General features: G+C 33.0%; 1 protein-coding gene across 17 annotated transcripts in view; it reads right to left on the bottom strand.

The window, feature by feature from the left end:
• The window catches only part of SLC25A40 (solute carrier family 25 member 40), a 55,204-nt gene that overhangs the window by 3,072 nt on the left and 33,294 nt on the right, over positions 1 to 18,838 (bottom strand). For 8 of the 17 annotated variants that reach the window (XM_074035604.1, XM_045388718.2, XM_074035603.1 and 5 more), the window contains 7 exons: positions 17,448 to 17,554; positions 13,181 to 13,248; positions 11,169 to 11,293; positions 10,263 to 10,436; positions 7,067 to 7,176; positions 4,985 to 5,066; positions 88 to 168 (listed from right to left, as the gene is read on the bottom strand). In XM_074035604.1, coding sequence (XP_073891705.1) covers positions 88 to 168; positions 4,985 to 5,066; positions 7,067 to 7,176; positions 10,263 to 10,436; positions 11,169 to 11,293; positions 13,181 to 13,248; positions 17,448 to 17,554 — 747 coding nt within the window. Of the gene's footprint in view, positions 1 to 87; positions 169 to 3,173; positions 4,941 to 4,984; positions 5,067 to 7,066; positions 7,177 to 7,279; positions 8,437 to 10,262; positions 10,437 to 11,168; positions 11,294 to 13,180; positions 13,249 to 17,447; positions 17,555 to 18,838 lie in introns of those variants that run through there. The other 9 variants (XR_012432719.1, XR_012432718.1, XM_074035606.1 and 6 more) reach the window with 6 other exon arrangements.

The following is an 18,838-nucleotide window of genomic DNA, read 5'->3' as shown; positions in this document are numbered from 1 at the left end:
ACTTCCTTCTATAAGTTAATTTTAGAAGGTGATAGGTTTAAAAGTAATCATTCTATTCAATGATTCGGTAAAGCCAAGTATTTTTACCTGAAAATAATCCGGAAAATCCATTTTTAGCAACAATGTTCTTCATTATAACCCAGGTTGACATATGCAAAGGCATAGAAACTAAATGTTAAAATAAAGAAATAATGCTATTATAAATAACAATTTAATAATTCCTAATACAGATAACACAAAGTAGTGTTCATGGCCCTTGGGGATATATAATTTCATTACCATAAGAGGTTTGTTTACCTAAAAAGCTACTTTAAGTTTTAATAGATTCATTAAAAATAAAAAACAGAAAAAGGCTGTATATTTAAAGATGTATAGGACGGGATGCAATTAAGGAGGAATGTACTGAGGGTTTCTCCTGACTTGATAATGCTTGTTTCTTAAACTTGATGGTAGTATTTTTTAAACTTTTTTCTAGGTCTTAAAAACTTTTCATAATGAAATTTTTAAAAGATGTATAGACAGCTACTTCGGAGGCTGAGGTGGGAAGATTGATCTCTTGAGACCCCCATCTCTTAAAATGTGTATAGAAACCTTCATGGGGTATCCAATGCCAAAGAAAAGTCCTCACAACCATTTTTCATTCACGTTTTATTATAAATAGTTTTAAAACTTCTTTTCTTCTAAAAAGAGTTCTGAGGAAAACAGCTCATTCTCCCTAGCAGTGTCTTGAGTTATTACTACCTTTCTGAATGGGTATGCTAGTCTTGAAATAAATTAGACCAGTGCTCTCTCCTTCGAAGGGTTTATTTTAGCTAACAATAACATCTCACTTATTTGCAACCACTCAAATATCTGGAAGAAAATGAATAAAAAACTATGTTTTTTAAAACTTAGCAAAAGTAGATGTCACTGAAGTATAAACATAAAGGTTGTTTGTAAACTATATTTGTTTATTTTCATTTTATGCACTTTTCTAAACAGCTACCTTGGCCCACAGACTACTAGATGCAATAAGATTAAAAAAAAAAAAATTGTAAGAACCAGATACACTACCATGTAAACAACATGACAGCTAACAGGATGAAGATTTCAATGTCTTGTTTTGAGACCAGCTGGATGATGGGCAAACAATCCTATACTGCCCTCTCTAGCTTTTGAGAGCTGCTACTCTACAAAAGTCAATGTTTACATGGAAGACAACCCTGAATCATTAAACAAGATTAAAGTATGTACCACTAAGCAAGCCTGGAAGATAAAAGTTAAGATAAAACGATATCTTTCAAAAATGACTTTCTAGAATTTTGCCATTTAATGGAGTGTGATTCATTATCTCCAAATTTCATTTATATAAAATATCAGAATCTCTGACTATGAATAAATGAGGACTAAGATAAATGAAGCCTTATGATTTATTTAAGAAGCTATACCAGCAATAGTATAAGCATAAACATAATAACTACAGCAGCCCAACACTGATTACAAAATATGAATGAAATTTAACTTTCTCAAGAAAGTCAATGACAAGAACTTTCTAAGTTGGCAATTTTCACTTCATGTTTAAATTATTTCATTTAAATTTTAAAAACTAGTCAAAGAATGGTGATCAAGCAGCAGGTGTTTCTAATCTTGTAGAACTCATGCCCCAAACTAGTTTCTATTTTAACAGGAAGGTGAAATTAAGAGAATGACAAAAAGAATATCAACTGAAGGTAAGCCAAGCTCTAGTGGAACCTTAGAAGTGTCTCCTGCCTAACATTTAAACATTAAAGAGCTACTCCTACAGGTAATAAGCAAATTCTTGCACTGTAAAGAAACACTTTTATTATTAAATATTTCAAGCATAGAGAAAATAAATGCTCATTTACTGAACATCCAAATTTACTATATCGTAATAACTCTTTCAGATCCAGTTGAAGCCCCCTATATATTCCTCCCCAATTGTATTTTTCCTCATTCTCAAAGGTAATCACTCTTGTCTTTCTTTTTTCATCTTTCTCATGCATTTGTTTAAATGTTTACATCTAAACATATCCAGATGTATACTCTTCTTTGTATACATCTGGAATGTACAGAACAATGTATACTTTTCTTTATCCTCCTTTTAAACTTTATATAAATGGTATCACACTGCACACTGACTTCTGCAATGTGCTTTCAGAATTATCTAGGTTGGTAAGTGCAGCTATATTTTATTCATTTTAATTGCTGCATGGTATTGCATTATATGGCTTATAATGATTTATCCATTTTCCTGTAAAGGGACATTTAGGTGATTTCTAACTTTTTGCTGTTTTTAAAAATCTTGCCTTGGATATCGTTGTACATGTGTAAAAGTTTCTCTAGGGCACATATCTAGGAGTGGAACTGATAACTCAGAATGGACTCCTTGCTACTGCCAGATTGTTTTCCAAAGTAGCTGTTCCAAATACTGTTACCATCATGGCATAAAGTTCCCAGTGAGCTACATCCTCCCCAACAGTTTAATTTATATAAAATGTTCTCTCACTGCTGTTCCTTAGTATTACCAAAATTGAACATTTTAAATAAGTTTATTTGGCAAGTATAAGCATTTCATAATGATTCATTTCTATTTTAAAATAGAAATATAATAAATATTGAAATACAGAAAAATATTGCCTTAAATATTAAAACCAATGTACTATTTATTAAATCTATTAAACATTTTAATTTTAAAATGTTTAAAAATTAAATATTGCTTGAGTAGTTTTTTTTTTTCTATAGTTCTATTGTCCAGTTAAGAATAGTGTTTTAAAAATATTAAATGTGTTCAGAGAAAAAGAAGTTTAACTTCTGGAAATAAGTACATTTGGGCCAGGTTTAAAAAGCTAAAACCAGAGATTACATTTTTAAAAATTAATAATATACGACATACTCATAAATTAGGTAAAAGTTATCTCTGTTATAGGATATGGCACTTACTCCATGCTAATGTGCTTCTGAATGCAGCCTCTGTTCCAGTAGATTATGAGCTCTTTGAGGATTTGGGTAATTGTCTCATTTATCTGTATATACCAGCATGGTGCCTGACACAGTATAGGCACTCAGTAATTGACTAATGAATGAAGAATGGAAGAAGTGGTCAAAGTAGGCTGACAGATCATATACTTGCATGGAACTATCATTCTATAGTATGATAGATGCAACACTTCATATTTTCTTTTTTGCTTAGAGAGAAAGGATTTGGTATAGTTGCGCTGTGGAATGAAGGAAGTCACTTCTAAATGGAGCTGAGTTACTTCTTGGGGATAAATAATGTAAATCCAAATAGTAAGTATGGGCTGATTATCACTCAAATTGCAAGTGTAATTTCAACTGAAATATTATCTTAGTAAACCTTTAAGTAATTGGTTCATAGCTGAAGTACACTAACAGATTAAAATTTACAATGATAATCATGGAAAATTAAAACCCAACTCTTAAGATTTTTCCTTTCAGGTTTAAATGAGGAAACATTAATTAGAAAAAACCGGTGATAGGTAAGAGTTAAATCTAATAAAGAAAGATGGCTCCCTGGTGCCAGTATCAATGAAGATATATATCACAATAACTTAGGGATCATTTTCAAAATATACAAGCTAGAGTTCCACCTCAGAGTCATTAAATGAGAGTCTATTGAGGGTGATGTCCAGCTTTAGGTATATTGAATAAGCACCTCAGGTGACTCCAATGATTAGTTACCAACATAAGTGGCTCCCAAACTTTAGTGTGCATTAGAATCTACCTGTACAGATTCCCATCTTTTCCCTTATCAACCACCATGACCACCACTACCTCAATGCCCCAGTCATTAGCCATTTATGCTAAATTACACCAAAGAGAAACTGGTGAAATCCTACTATATTAAATATTATACTTAAGAGGGGAAATAGAAATTCTGATAAGAAAAGAAGAATGAAACAAAGTAATTTTGAACTGTCAAAGGAGGACAGATAGGGCTTGGGTTTCTAGAAGGCTCATGCCTAAAACAGGGAAGTGGGAGAACCCTAATATAATAAAACTCTGATTACCTCCCAGGTTTTCATTAGCTTCTAATGTAAGAGGAGAGTAGGTATTTGACAGGTCAAAGACAAGGATGTCACCAATATCCATCAGATTCATTTGTAGAGGTCTGTAACCAGCTTCTTTCAACATTATACCTATTTTAGCTTTTATGCTAACTATTATAATCATGGGTAGAAGAATTTTTATTTACATTGTAATAGTCTTATCACAAGACTTACATAATTTTGTAATAGATAATTTCCCATGGGTTTGCTACACTTTCTAAAGGGAATAAATGACAGAGGGATCCTAGTAGAAGCAAATAGGAGTACACTTTTGTTCTAGAAGAAATTACAGGTTATGAAGAAATAAAAATACATGGTTTTTATGATTAAGTTGGGTTAATCAAAGTTGGTAAATGCAAAGGCACACAGTAAAAATCTTTAAATGTCATATTACCATGTTAACAAAACCATGGGATCATGTAATAATGAAAAGGCATCTGATAACGCTTTCATATACAGAGAGAGAGATATATATATACTATCAAAAAAAAAGAAAAAAGAAAAGAGGTTTCCCAGTAATTTCCTATCCTTTATCCTGATTTGTCTAGATTTATCTTATTGGTTTATTTCAAAGACTTATGAGGACAATAAAAATAATAATTTGAAATAGATCTGAAAACAAACTAGGAAAAGACATCATAAAACAACTTAGCTTTTAAATGACAAAGATTATTTCTTCTTTATCGCAGGTATGAGACTTAACTGATGGCATTCAAGAAACATTCGACTTTACATTTTCTTAAATTTTTTGTTTTTGTTTAGAGATTTTCTGAGTATTCCATTCTAACAGTATATTACTTTCAGTAAAATACACAAAGAATAATGCAGAAGAAAAAAATCTTGTTTTCTTTATTTTAGATATTCCTACAATATCTGGAAGGAAAAACAAAAAAATGCTTTAAATTTATTAAACTTACTTTTATGACTTTCATATGTCCAAAGTTGTGTCTGCTTTTGTGTTTTTACTACATCAAATGGTAAAGTTGCAACAGCTGCAAACTATCAGAAAGTAAAATTAATTTCCATCAACCTTTTAACTTTTCCTAAAATATTTTTACATTCTTCTAATTAGTACATTATTTAGTAAGAATAATAATGAACATAACTTTAAAATGAAATAATATGTATATCTTTTAAGTCTTCATTAAAGAAAACAGATATGTATTTCTCACTATACTCAAAAGTAAAAAGCCTCAGAAAAATTCCCTTACTTTCCTGAGGTCACATAGCTACTAGCTGCAGAGCCACAATTCCAACCAAACCTCTCTGACTCCACTACCAGCATTCACAATTTTTCATGCTCCTTTGTGTTTTATCATTCCTTTACATCACAAGAAGGTACAACACATATGTCAAAGCAAAAATTCTCAAGTATCTAGTAAGCATTTTAAAATTTCCAGCAAATGCTTTTAAAATAGAATAAAAAACTTAAATTTGAACAACGAAAATGAATTTTGAACTTTTAGCTCTATAAACCTTTTAAAATAGTTATGTAAATGTTTACATATTAAAATATAGTTACAATGGTTTACAATTTAGATTTTTTCCTATTAATGATAAAAGCTGGATGCAAATCACATTTCAAATAACTTTTCTCAAAATAATTTACACTTATTTCCACAATGCCTTGAGTTTTTTAATAACTTAATTCTTTTAAATATGTTATCACAATATTTGATACAACAGCCATGCAAGGTTAAAACTGGCATGTATTTTTGCTTCCCAACTCACATTTGGCCAATATGGTCATTAAATGCCCCTTTAAAATCACTTATATTTTATTTCAACCCAACAATTTGTTGATTTACGTTCTTGAAATCAGCTTTGAAGATTTCAGGTAAGGTAAAATCAATGATTTTTCTCCATCTTCATTATCTATCATGTAGTAGCTACAATGTTATGTAAGCCATTTTTGAAACTCTTTCTAAAATAAGGTGGTTTAGGTTGTTCTGTTTTCTGACAGAAAGCCTGGACACTCATATTCAGATGTTTTTTCTGTTGTAGAGACAAAACGTTATTTGAAAACTGTCAAAATGCAGCAATTTTCTAGATCATTTAAAAAAATCCTAACAAAACAGATTTTCTAGGTTACATAGCAATAGTACAATAGAGGACTCTCCTTTGTATTTCTGCAAAACTGGTAAATATCCTAAAGCCATTATTCAACAATACTAATTGCTTTTTTTGTTCAATAGGCTTATAATCCACTAGGATTAATTTGAAAGATCTTAGACTGGGAATATTTATATCTAAGTTTTAAAGTCAACTGCGTGGCTTCCTTGGCCTAGATTTTCTGAGATATTATTAACAGTATTTTTTTCCAAGTCTCCATCACTTCACTCTGCTCCTTCACTATGGTTTTTATGTGGTTCCAGTGTGTTATTGTCTCACTACAAGTTATTACAAATTCATTTTTGGAAGTATGTGGGTATAAAAAAAACTATTACCAATGTCAGGGTGATATAAATCTGCATAATGAAAGTCTACTACAGGACTTTCATATCATTCTACAAGGAGGTGTGGAAAAAGATAAACTATTACCCAAAAAATGGTAACTTAAGATTCCTTCCGACTGTAATTTTTGTTCAAATTCTTTTAAAAACTACTTTAGTAGGAGGACAAATTTTTTCCAAAGAAACAGGAATCAGGAGCAGAGGCTAGAAGTGCTTAACGCATATGAGATGACACTGCATGAAATATTATGTAATCAGAGCAAAATTACAAAATGCTCTAAATAATAAAACTCTAAAATATTATAACTGTAATGATCCAACAAATTCAAAAGTTTCTCACAAAAATGTTTTTGCAACATAAAAACATAAATACAGTATTTTTAAATTATTTTATTTGCTAATAATTTGTTTCCTTAAAATAGAGGGCAAATATTTAGAAAAACTTTCAAGCAGTGCAGCCAAAGTGGATCTCAATATACATGAGATGTTATATAATGTTTTAACAATTATTTTTCTGGAATATTAATAACAAAAGAATAAACTTACAGAACCAGACAATGCCCCTGAAGTAAAGTTGATCATAAATGTTGGCTCATATAAACCAGACTTCTCACATAACCACTTCTTTAAAATTTCATAGTTATACCAGTACATTGCTATAAAAACAGAGAATGAAATGAACACACATTTAGAAACAAAATGTGGACTTTAATAAAAGGGTTATGAGGTTATATATTCAGGGGATAGACAAATTCTAACCTTGACACACCTTGCTTTCTGCTTAGACACCCACTAGGGTGGGATTTCTTTTTTTAAAGCAAAATTCTCAGTAATATTCTAGCAGTCCTATAAACAAAAAAAAAACTATGCATCAATGAAGTATGACTATAATTCCAAAGCCTGACAAGGACAAGAGTACAAAGGAAAAAAGTAAAGGCCAATCTATTCATGATCATAGGTACAGACTTCCTAAAAACAATAATGAAAAACAAACTGAAGTCAGAAATATTTCATAAAATATCATACACTATGATTAAGTTGGCTTATCCCAGAAATGCAAAGGTATACAATAAAAATCTTTAAATGTCATATTACCATGTTAACAAAACCATGGGATCATGTAATGATAATGAAAAAGCTCAACACTCTGATAAAATCTGATAAAACTCAACACTCTTTCATTTAAAAGAAGCAAGTTTCTTGGAAACCTAGAAGTAAAAGGAAACTTCTTTAATTTGATAAAGAACATGCATCAAAAACCTATACCAAAAATAATTATTAATGGTTAAATGAGATCTATTTTCTTTAAAATGGGAAAAATGATGGGGATGTTCATTATTGTCACCATAATTCAAAAACTCACTGGGCAGCAAGAAAGAAAGAAAAATTATGATTATAAATGATGATATAAAACAGTTAAATTTACATATATTTTTATATATATCCAAACCAAAACGATAGTAAGACAAAGCAGAATTTATAACAGAGTGTTAAAACACAGCTGGATATAAGCTATAGAAAAAAATCAATTGCAACTGTACCAACTACAAAGATTTAATTTTAAAAAATTAAAAAAGAGCTTTAAAAATAGCTACTAAAAGCTGGGGACAGTGGGGTGCACCTATAACTAAACGTCAGAAAAAAGAGATGAATACAACCTTGATGAAGAAAAATTTGAATCTCTCCTAAAACAACTTCTTAAAGACTTATTATTAACATAAAGAGACGACATTCCTAGGGAAGAAAAATAAAGTGACATCAAGATTTTTCTTAGCCAAGCATGGTGGCACACGCCTTTAGTTCCAGCTACTCAGGAGGTTGATGTGGGAGGATTACTAGAGCCTTGTAGATAGATCAAGGCTACAGTGAGCCGTGATTGTGCCACTGCACTCCAGCCTGGGCAACAGAGTGAGACCCTGCCAAAAAAAAAAAAAAAAGATTTTTCATAGAGCACTAATAATTCAGTGTGGTATTGGCCTGAAGTCAGAAACATTAACCAGTGAAACAGATCCATGCATACGTGAAAATGTTATATGACAGAGATAACAATGCAGATCCCTGGAGCAATTATGGTTATTCAATAGATCAGGGTCCACAACCCCAGGGCTGAGGATTGGTACTGATCTGTGTCCTGTTAGGAACTGGGCTACATAGCAGGAGGTGAGCGGCGGGTGAGTGAGCATTACCTCCTGAGCTCCACCTCCTGTCAGATCAGCAGTAGCAATATATTCTCATAGAACTCTACTGCTAACTGCACATGTGAGGGATCTAGGTTGCGTGCTCCTTATGAAAATTTAATGCCTGGTGATCTGAGGTGGAATAGCTTCGTTCTGAAACCAATCACACACACACACACACACACATACACACACACACACACAATTTTTCCAATCATGGAAAAACTGTCTTTCACAAAACCAGTCCCTGGTGCCAAAAAGGTTGGGGATCACTGCAACAGGTAATGTTGGGACAACCAGCTATCCATGTGGGAGGAAAATGAAATTTAAAACCTACTTCAATTTCAAAACCCCAAATCAATTACGAATAAATGAATGCCAATGAAACAGTGCCCAATCTTATTAAAAACCAGGGAAACGCAAATTAAAGTGAGATACCACTTTAAATTATTAAACAAAAATTAAGAACTTTGACAATAAAAACACTGGAAGGGGTGTGAGTGAGGCAGCAGAAAATTTCATACATTGCTGGTAGGTAGGTAGATCACACAATCACTTTAGAAAAGAGTTCTATATTACCTAGTAAAATTTGAAATGTATATATGTATATGAACCAACAAATCCAATACTGGATAAACTTTCAAAGGTGCACCAAGAAACTGATTAAAAATTTTCATAGCAGCATTGTCTTAGTTGTTTACTCACATATAAATGAGTAAAAATGAAGAAAACAGTTACCTATAACACAAGAAGGAATCTTAGGAAAATTTTTTAGTAAAAGGGGATTTTCAAAAATAGGCAAAACTAACTAATACAATGTTTGGCAATAATATGTATGTGGGAAAACTAATTCTTTTAATCAAATGAATGGCATTTAATATACGGGTTACCACTGGGGTTGTGACAGTGAAAGAACATATTTGTGGTTTCATGATTTTTAAAGGATATAGATATTATTATTCAGAGTTTCTCTCTAGATAAGTATTTCTTTTGGGTCTTAAAAACTTCTATGACCCACAGGGGAAATGCCACTAGAGTATGTACATTATATAAGTTACTGGTAGATTTGTACTTCTCACTTTTCATAATTTTCTCCCTTTTCATAATTAAGTAAGTAGTACAATAGCCTACTTGATTTGTAATAGTCTTTTACAGGATAATCATTTAATGGGGAGATGTTTATTTTTAATAACTGAAAAAGTAGGAGCCCATATAATTCCAAAGTGGTCTTATATGGATTCTATCCTTTGATTTGTAGTTGTTTTACTTATCTTACTAATTGTTTAGAATAATACTAAATGACTTATTTAGAATGTTAAAGGTACTTTGCATTCTCTGAATATGAATACCCACTAATTAATGTATAAAAACTAATAACAAGCTTGAATAAAAACTATTCATTCAATAAAAGCTTGTAAAGATCTGAGAGCCCAACAATGAAAAAGGAGTTTGTGGTCACTACAGACAATAACTTACCTTTAATGGTAAAGAGTTAAAAATCTAGTAACAGTAATATTTAACAAAGCTACGTAAAATTGAGTAGCTACAAATAAGATAAATCCTACCTGAGAAAGGTACATCTCTAAGAACAGTAGGAGCCCAGCCCCTCCAAAGGGAAATCCAACCATCTTCAGATACTTTCTTGCTGACAAATCGATGCAGTTCCGTGTAAGAAAACTTCTTGGACTGCATCTTGGTTCTAATCAATTCTAGTGGACTTATCACAGTTACTGCACCAACTAATACAAACAAGTTTAAAAAAAGAAAACAAAAATAAAGCCATGTACTGTGCAAATACACATACTGTAAAAATTAATATTCATATATTTTATGATTTTTAAACTTTTATTCTATAATGTCTGAAAACCTTAAAATTAAATATCTAATGATGTCAACATAATTGACACAGATTTTTCCCTTAATAAAAGTTATTTCTTAAAAGTCTATTTTCATATATCTTACTTTTTCTGGTTTCAACTCTCTCAACGGCAGTTCCAGAAATGTTGTAATCAACCAGAACTATGAAAACCAAAGCCCATTCCAGTTACTGACCCAATAAATCCCACTCCCATTTAGCAGAGTAAACGTTCTTCTGTATAGAGTCAACTTTCCTTATGATCAAACTCTGAATCCTAAAGTTTTAAGGAAAGTGATTCAGAACTTTGGACTGAATCATGCATGATCCCACGTGATACCTAGAAGTTCAGGTGAATCAGAACCAACTCTGATGTCACTCTAAAAACTCTGTCCATGATTTGACCAAGATAGGCTGAGCCCATCTCATTCTGATGGTAATCACTATTCCATATGACTTCTGGAGTATCTATCTTATATTAACAAATTAATATAAACTATAAGGCAAAATATATCATACTAATATTCTATATATTGTACAAATTATCTGTGAATGTCCCAACTTAAACAGAAGCTCTAAACAGAAATCAAAATGAAAATAAAGATTTATTACTCACATCTGGCTACAATTCCAGCAACAATTGGTATGTAGGTTTCATTTTCTCCTAACTTAGATCTCAGAAGAGCACTTAATTGATCATAGCAGGTAAAATAAATAACTGTGGCAGGAACTGCCATCACTCTGTTAGATCACACAAAAAGATTTGTTCAAAATTATCAAAAGATTCCACAGTCTTAAATTCAAATATTATTATATAAGCTAAAAAACCCTTATATTTTGTGTAAGCTAAAAACCACAACAAATTAGCCTATGAGATCAATTTTTCTTTTATTTTAAAAATGGTTAATACTTAACTTAGTAGGCAGTAGAAAGATATAAAGTAGCCATTTGCCATCCAAAAGTTTGCATTCTAGTTGTGAAGACAGTTACAATATATAGCATTAAATAAGTGCTAGCATGGTGGTGGCACATGCCTGTAATACCAGCTACTCAAGTGGCTGAGGAACTAGAATCACTTGAACCTAGGAGGCAGAGGTTGCAATAAGCCGAGATCATGCCACTGCACTCCAGCCTAAGGGACAGAGCAAGACTGTCTCTAAATAAATAAATAAAATAAAAATAAAACAAATAGGAAAAGACAAATTAAGACAGACATTTCATCTCCTTGACTTATTCTGTTTCTGGTTGCCCAGATCTTCTTTCTCATTCATAATTACCATAACATCAGAATCAGCAAAAGAAAAAGTACATGAGAAATTGTAAAACATTTTTGAACTATAGACCATATATCACTCCTGCTTATAACCAGACATAAATTGTAATTAACATCATCAGAATTACATACACTAATTTTAAGGGAATTCTAATGATATACTAAAAGAAATTATTAAAAGGGAATTATTAAATTCAAACACAAAGTTGCATGTACTGTCATGTCGATAAATATTAATGCAACAAGAAACGAGTCCATGTTTATGATATAACTAAAGAACATTCACAGACCATAGTCTGGAATGCCTAACCTTATATGGTGGACTTTGCTGCTGAGAATTTAGGAGCAGGACTGACTGGTGAGGTATTAGATCTGCCACTAACTTCAAACCTTAAGCATTGTTTAAAATAAATGCCTCAAATTGACTAATTTCCTCCATTAAAAATATAAAGTCCTTGGGAATAAATGAGACAGCAAAAGCCAAGTTATTATTTTAGATTTTTACATTTAATATTAAGAGTTTATCATGTTAATTCATGTAATCGCTAGTTAGTAGACAATTAGAATTATCTGGAGAAAGTATACATTTTGCAATATATCATACAGCTTTCGTAAAATGAACAAATAGACACCAAAATTTTTATTTCTGAACATGAAAAAAATTACCATATGCTTGTGTAGCAAACACAACACAGCAGGCTTGGTTGCTCAAACCTTGTATAACTTCAGGAGGGCCTATGTGCATGCCTGACGTCTGGACAACTCATGGGAATGTATCCCCTGGAGTATTCGCTATTAGAAGGTTTTTTGGACATCTGAAGCACTAAACCAACTTGTCTAGGTTGATCTGTATACTGCGATTTATGGTAAACTTCTTTCCTTCTGTGGGTTTAAAGTTTTGCTCATCACAACTGGCCTCAAAGACAGAATGTGTCCATACAACCCATGCTCAATAAAAGCCCTACACTCAAAACTCAAATGGGTTTCCCAAGGCAGAGGCACTTTGTATACTTCACAGCTCACTAACAGAAGGATAAGCACATCCTGTGCAATGCCATAAGGGAGGACTTTGGAAGCCCATTTCTGGACAACTCCTGATGTGCCTTTTTCCCTTACCGATTCTGTTTTGTATCCTTTTCCTATAATAAACCGTATCTGTGAATATAACCTCTTCAGGTCCTGCAAGTCTTTCAATACATCATTAAACATGCAGGTGGCTGTGAGGCTTAAAAAACAATACCTCAGAAAATGAAAGCATTCTAATATTAAAAATGCAAGACTTTGTCCAACCATGCTGATTATAGGATAAAATAACAACCATTATTTAGTAGAAAAAACATTAAAATTCAACTTACAGGGTAGGAGGAAGGCCACTCCATAGAGATTTAATGCCCTCATTTCGAATGATTTTTAAAAAGGCATCCTAAAATTATAATAGAAAAAAGTAATCAAAATATATCTTTAAACCTGATATACAAAAATTTATAGTGATGATTGGTAATTTGATTCTTTCAGGTATTTACATCTAAAAAAATTAGCTTTTTGGATTTATGTCTGTTCTTTTTAAAAAGGGAATTTTAACACAATTAAAATGAAGCATTTCTGGATGATACTAACTTCTTACAGAATAAAGTCCATATTACTCAGCTCTAGATTGTTCTAAGAGCTTAGAAAAAAAGCTTTTGAAAAGATTATTATAAGAAAGGAAGGAGAGCAACAGCAGAGAATTGGTTAGATAAACTCTCCTAAGCATGAAATCAGAGAAAATATTAAAATGTGCTATGTGAAATCTTTGGAGAGGAACCTAAAGTAGGCAGAGCTTCTATTAACAGACAAACTCTTATAATTTGATAACAAAAAGATAAAGTAATTAAAAATTGGCTAAGGATTTGAATATATATTTCTCCAAAGAATACACACAAATGGCCAATAAGCACATGAAAAACTGTTTGGCTGCATGCAGTGGCTCCGGCCTGTAATCCCAGCACTTTGGAAGGTGGGAGACCCCTTGAGCCCAGGAGTTCAACATCAGCCTGGGCAATATAGTGAGACCTTATCTCTACAAAAAGCTAAAAAATTTGTTGGGCACGGTGACACACTCCTGTGGTGCCAGCTACTTGGGAGGCTGAGGTGGGAGGACTGCTTCAGCCCAGCAGGGAGAGGCTACACTGAGCTGAGATCACACCACTGCACTCCAGCCTGGGCAACAGTGAGACTCTGTCTCAAAAAAAAAAAAAAAAGAAAAGAAAAATAGAAAAAGGAAAAATGTTCATCACTGATCATTATGAAAATGCAAAGCAAAACCACAAATGAGATGTCACTTCATACCTACTAAATAAGCTAAAATTATAAAGACAGACAATAAAAAATACTGGTGAAAATGTGAAGAAATTGGAACCCTCAGATGCTACTGGTGAGAATACAGAATGGTGTAGCCTAGCAGTTTTTCAAAAGGTTAAACATAGTTATCACATGGCTCAGTAATTTCAACTCCAGTTATACTCTGAGAGAAATTAAAACACATATTCACATAAGGTTATAACCAAGAGAAATTAAAACACATGTTCACACAGAAACATGAATGTCCATAGAATTATTCCAAAAAGTAGAAACACCCCAAATGTCTATCAAATGATGAATGGATAAAAAAAATGTGATATATTCACATAATATTACTTGGCAATAAAAGAAATAAAATACTGATACATACTACAACATGGATGAATCTTAAAACACTGTGCTAAGTAAAAGACGTTAGTCACAAAGGACTGCATCTTTTCCCAGGAAAAGGAACCCTAGTAAGACAGAAAACCTTTAGACAATAACCACTCTACTTTAACCAAACAACAAAGTGAAACTTGTGGCACCACCCAGACCCATATCAGCAAAGGCTAAGTAGGTAGCCTAGACTTCCATCAATGTAAGGCTGACAGAAGGTCAATAAGGAACCAAGACTTTTACCCCTACCAGGTCAGCAGTAAGGCTCCTTCATCCCTCTGCTAGGGTGGTGTCACAGGAGGAATAGTGGAGAGTCAGTACTTTCACCATTGACCAGCAATGAGGCTACCCCACTACACCGTCAGTGGAAACCATGTAGAAAGCCAGAACTCCCACACATGCTCAACAGTAAAAGAGGTCTTCCCTCACACTGTGTGTCAATAGAGGCTGGGTGGGGAACCTGGACTTCTAACTCTACCCGACAGTAACAAGGTGACTCCCCCATGGAAGCAATGTCAGAAAAAGACAGCTAAAATAGAATGTTTTAAGTGAGATTAAGAGTTTAAGGGAATGCTAAAAAATGTTCAAGTAACACAAAGGAAGGCAGGAAAAGCAAAACAGAAATAGAAAACAGAACAAAAAGAAAATTTAAAAAATAATAATAGGCTTAAGTTCTAATCTATAATGCATTACAATAGTTAAACTAAGTATACTAATTAAAAGATAAAAACTGACAGAGTGAAGTTAAAATGTGACTCAATTTTATGCTGTCTAAAAGAAATTCACTTCAATTATAATGTCATAAGCAGGCTGAAAATGGATTGAAACACTCAACACATTAAAGATGTTATTCCCCTCCAAATTAACATACAAGTTGAATGTCATTCCAATACATACCCTAGCAATATTTTTTTGTAAATATAAACAGGATCAAGCTAAGATTTATGTGGAAAGACAAAGGAACTTTGGGGAGAGCAAAAACAACTTCGAAAAAAAATATAAGGACCAGATGCCTAGTCTCACGCCTGTATCTCAGCACTTTGGGAGCCCACAGCAGGAGGACTGCTTGAGCCCAGGAGTGTGAGACCAGACTAGGCAACATAATGATACTCTGTCTCTACAAAACATAAATCACAGTGGCACACGCCTACAGTCCCAGCTACTTGGGAGATGGAGGTGGGAGAATCTCGAGGCATGTAGATTGAGGAAGCAGTGAGTCATGATTGCTCCACGGCACTCCAGCCTAGGTGACAGAGCGAGGCCTTGTCTCAGAAAAAATAAAAAGAAATATAAAAATAAAGTAAGAGGAATAAGTGAATCTAATTTCAAGACTTACACGTGCAATAATTAAGACTGTGGTATTGACAGAGTGACAGACAGAGATAAATGGAACAGAATAGAAAACTCAGAAATAGACACACCTAATATGCCCCACTGATTTTTGACAAAGGTGCAAAAAGCAACTCAGCGGAGGAAATAAAGCCATTTCCACAAATGCAAGTGGACATCCATAGACAGCAACAACAAACAAACCTCAATCACAGTCTCATGCCCTACATAAAACTAACTCAAAATAGATCAAGGACTTAAATACAATTTTTATGAAAAAGTCTTCAGAGTGTAACAGTAGACAAAAAGTTCTTAGCCTTGACACCAAAAGCATGTCCTATACAAGATATTAATAAATCGAATTTCATAAAAATTAAAAAGTTTTACTCTGTGAAAGACCATGTTTAAGAGGATGAAAAGACAAACTAGAAGTGGAAAAAAATATTTGCAAACCACACATTCAACAAAAGACTAGTATCTAGAATATATAAATAACTCAAAAATCAACAGTAAAACTACAATTTTATTAGAAAAGGATCAAAAGACATGAAGAGCCTTTTTACTGAAGAGGGAAATAAGCATATTAAAAGATGTTCACCATCATTAGCCACTACGGAAATGCAAATTAAAACCACAACGAGATATCTCTACGCAGCTATCATAATTGGTAAAATAAAAGTAGTGACAACACCAAAACACTAGTGAAGATGCGGAGAAATTGGATCAGTCACACAGTGCTAATGAAAAATGTAAAATAGCAGAACCAGTGTAGAAAACAGGTTAGGAGTTGCTTAAACTCTAAACATGTAATTACCACATGACTCAGCAACTGTATTCCCTAACCCATTTTTCCCAGAGTAAGTGGATGTTTGTAGCAGCTTTATTCATAATAGCCAAAATCTGGAAAAAACTCCAAAAACAAACTGTATTATATCTGCACCATGAAATAATCTATATCATGAGCAATAAAAAGGAACAGATGATTGACACACGCAACACCTGGATGAATCACCAGGTAATTATGCTATGTAAAAAATGCCAACCCCAAAAGGTTATATATGTTATGATTCCATTTATATAACATTCTTGAAATGACAAAATTACATAAATGAAGAACAGATTAGTAGTTGTGAGGACTTAAGGAGTTGGTTAGAAAAGGGAAATGGGTGTGGCTCTAAAAAAGGAAACAGGAAGAATCCTTGTGATGATGAAGTTATTCTTTATTTTAATTGTATCAATCAATGTCAAAATCCTCGTGGTGACACTGTATTAGTTTCATAAGATGGTACTACTGGGGGAAACTAAGAAAAGGGTACATGAAATCTGTCTGTATATATATTTTTAATTTTATATTATCTCAAAATAAAAATGGTCAGCTTTTTAAAAAGTTACCTCCCCCTTTTTTACACAAAACGATGAACCTATGAAAAGGTTAACAAAGGGTTAAAAAGCAAAGAAGTAGTTCCCTGTTCTCAGTTTAATATGATTCTTCATCCTCTTGCAATTAGAAAAATCTTTCACATATAAGATTAAATAGAAAATATACTGTGATTCTAAATAATATAATCACCTTACCAATGTTCCCTGGAAATTTCCTGGCTTCTTATACCACAGTTTGTTGCCTCCTTCTTCACAGACACATAGATGATCCATGAGACCATTACTATATACAAAACATTTTCCTAGCAAAGAAGATTCCAACAGTCAACAATTACCTCACATAACCTTTATTATTTTTACAGATGAACAAATTGACATCACAATGAGGAAACTAGAAAATTATGAAAAGAGAAAGAATCTTGAAAAAGATAAATAACCATCTCTACTTTTTAGGATGAAACATACATAATTAATTTGATTTGCTTAATGCTACTGCAATGCATTCTAAACTCAGAGTTGTTAAAAGTAACTGCAAATTAGTACTTTATGTTTTCAGAACTGTAGTAAGAAAATGGCTGGGCACAGTGGCTCATGGCTGTAATCACAGCACTTTGGGAGGCCAAGGTCAGGGGACCGCTTGAGGCCAGGAGTTTGATTTCAGCCTGGGCTACACAGTGAACCTCCAACTCTACAAAAAATTTTTAAAAATTAGCTGGGTGTGGTGGCACATGCCTGTAGTCCCAGTTACTCAGGAGACTGAAGTGGGAAGACCACCTGAGCCCAGGAGGTCAAGGCTGCAGTGAGCTATGATCATACTACTGCACTCCAGCCTGGGTCGGGTGACAGAGTAAGACCTACTCTCAAAAAAAAAAAAAAAAAAAGTACACAAATAACTTCTTTTAAGTTTTTAAGTTATCTGAGGGAATGAAGAAAGAAGATAAAAGAGGAAAACCCATTTAGAGAGGAGAACACGGACACAAATCATTTCTATTTGTCCAGAAGAAAAATCTGTGGTAAGCAAGGGAAATTCAGACAAAAATAGAATTTTTTAAAAAATATCATTCTCAATGTACATAATGCCATGCTTTGTCTCTTTTTCTGTATCTGTACTGCTCAGTCTAGCCATTTGTCACATTCGACCTAATGTAGTAACAACTTTCTCTAGTACCAACTTCCTCCCACTTACCGGACTAAACTGTTGCCAAAATTGTCTTCTCTGCCCAACAGTATAGAAAAATACGAAGCTGTGAATTTTGTAATACTTAAGTCTGAGTGTTGCCTTCTGCTTTTATGGTTTTCTTTAACGTATAGAAAATTACCTTTTTAGCCTCTTCCTACAATCTACTCTTTCATTCATCTAAAATATCAGGGTTGTTCATTCCCTCTCACTGCTCTGTATTCAACACAGTGGCTTTGTATCTGAGCCAATTTTCTCACAGTCCAAACAGTGTGTTTTCTGCCACTTAAAATGTGGTTGCAATGCCATTATCTTTATAAACCTATAAAATACTAAGGAATTGCTAATCTTGCCTATCTTATAAAAACACATCATTATTTGTCTCAAATTCTACATAAACTACTATCCA

This window comes from Macaca fascicularis, chromosome 3 (assembly GCF_037993035.2).
Source record: "Macaca fascicularis isolate 582-1 chromosome 3, T2T-MFA8v1.1".
NCBI classification, from domain to species: Eukaryota; Metazoa; Chordata; class Mammalia; order Primates; family Cercopithecidae; genus Macaca; species Macaca fascicularis.
This window is presented reverse-complemented; position numbering and strand designations above follow the sequence as displayed.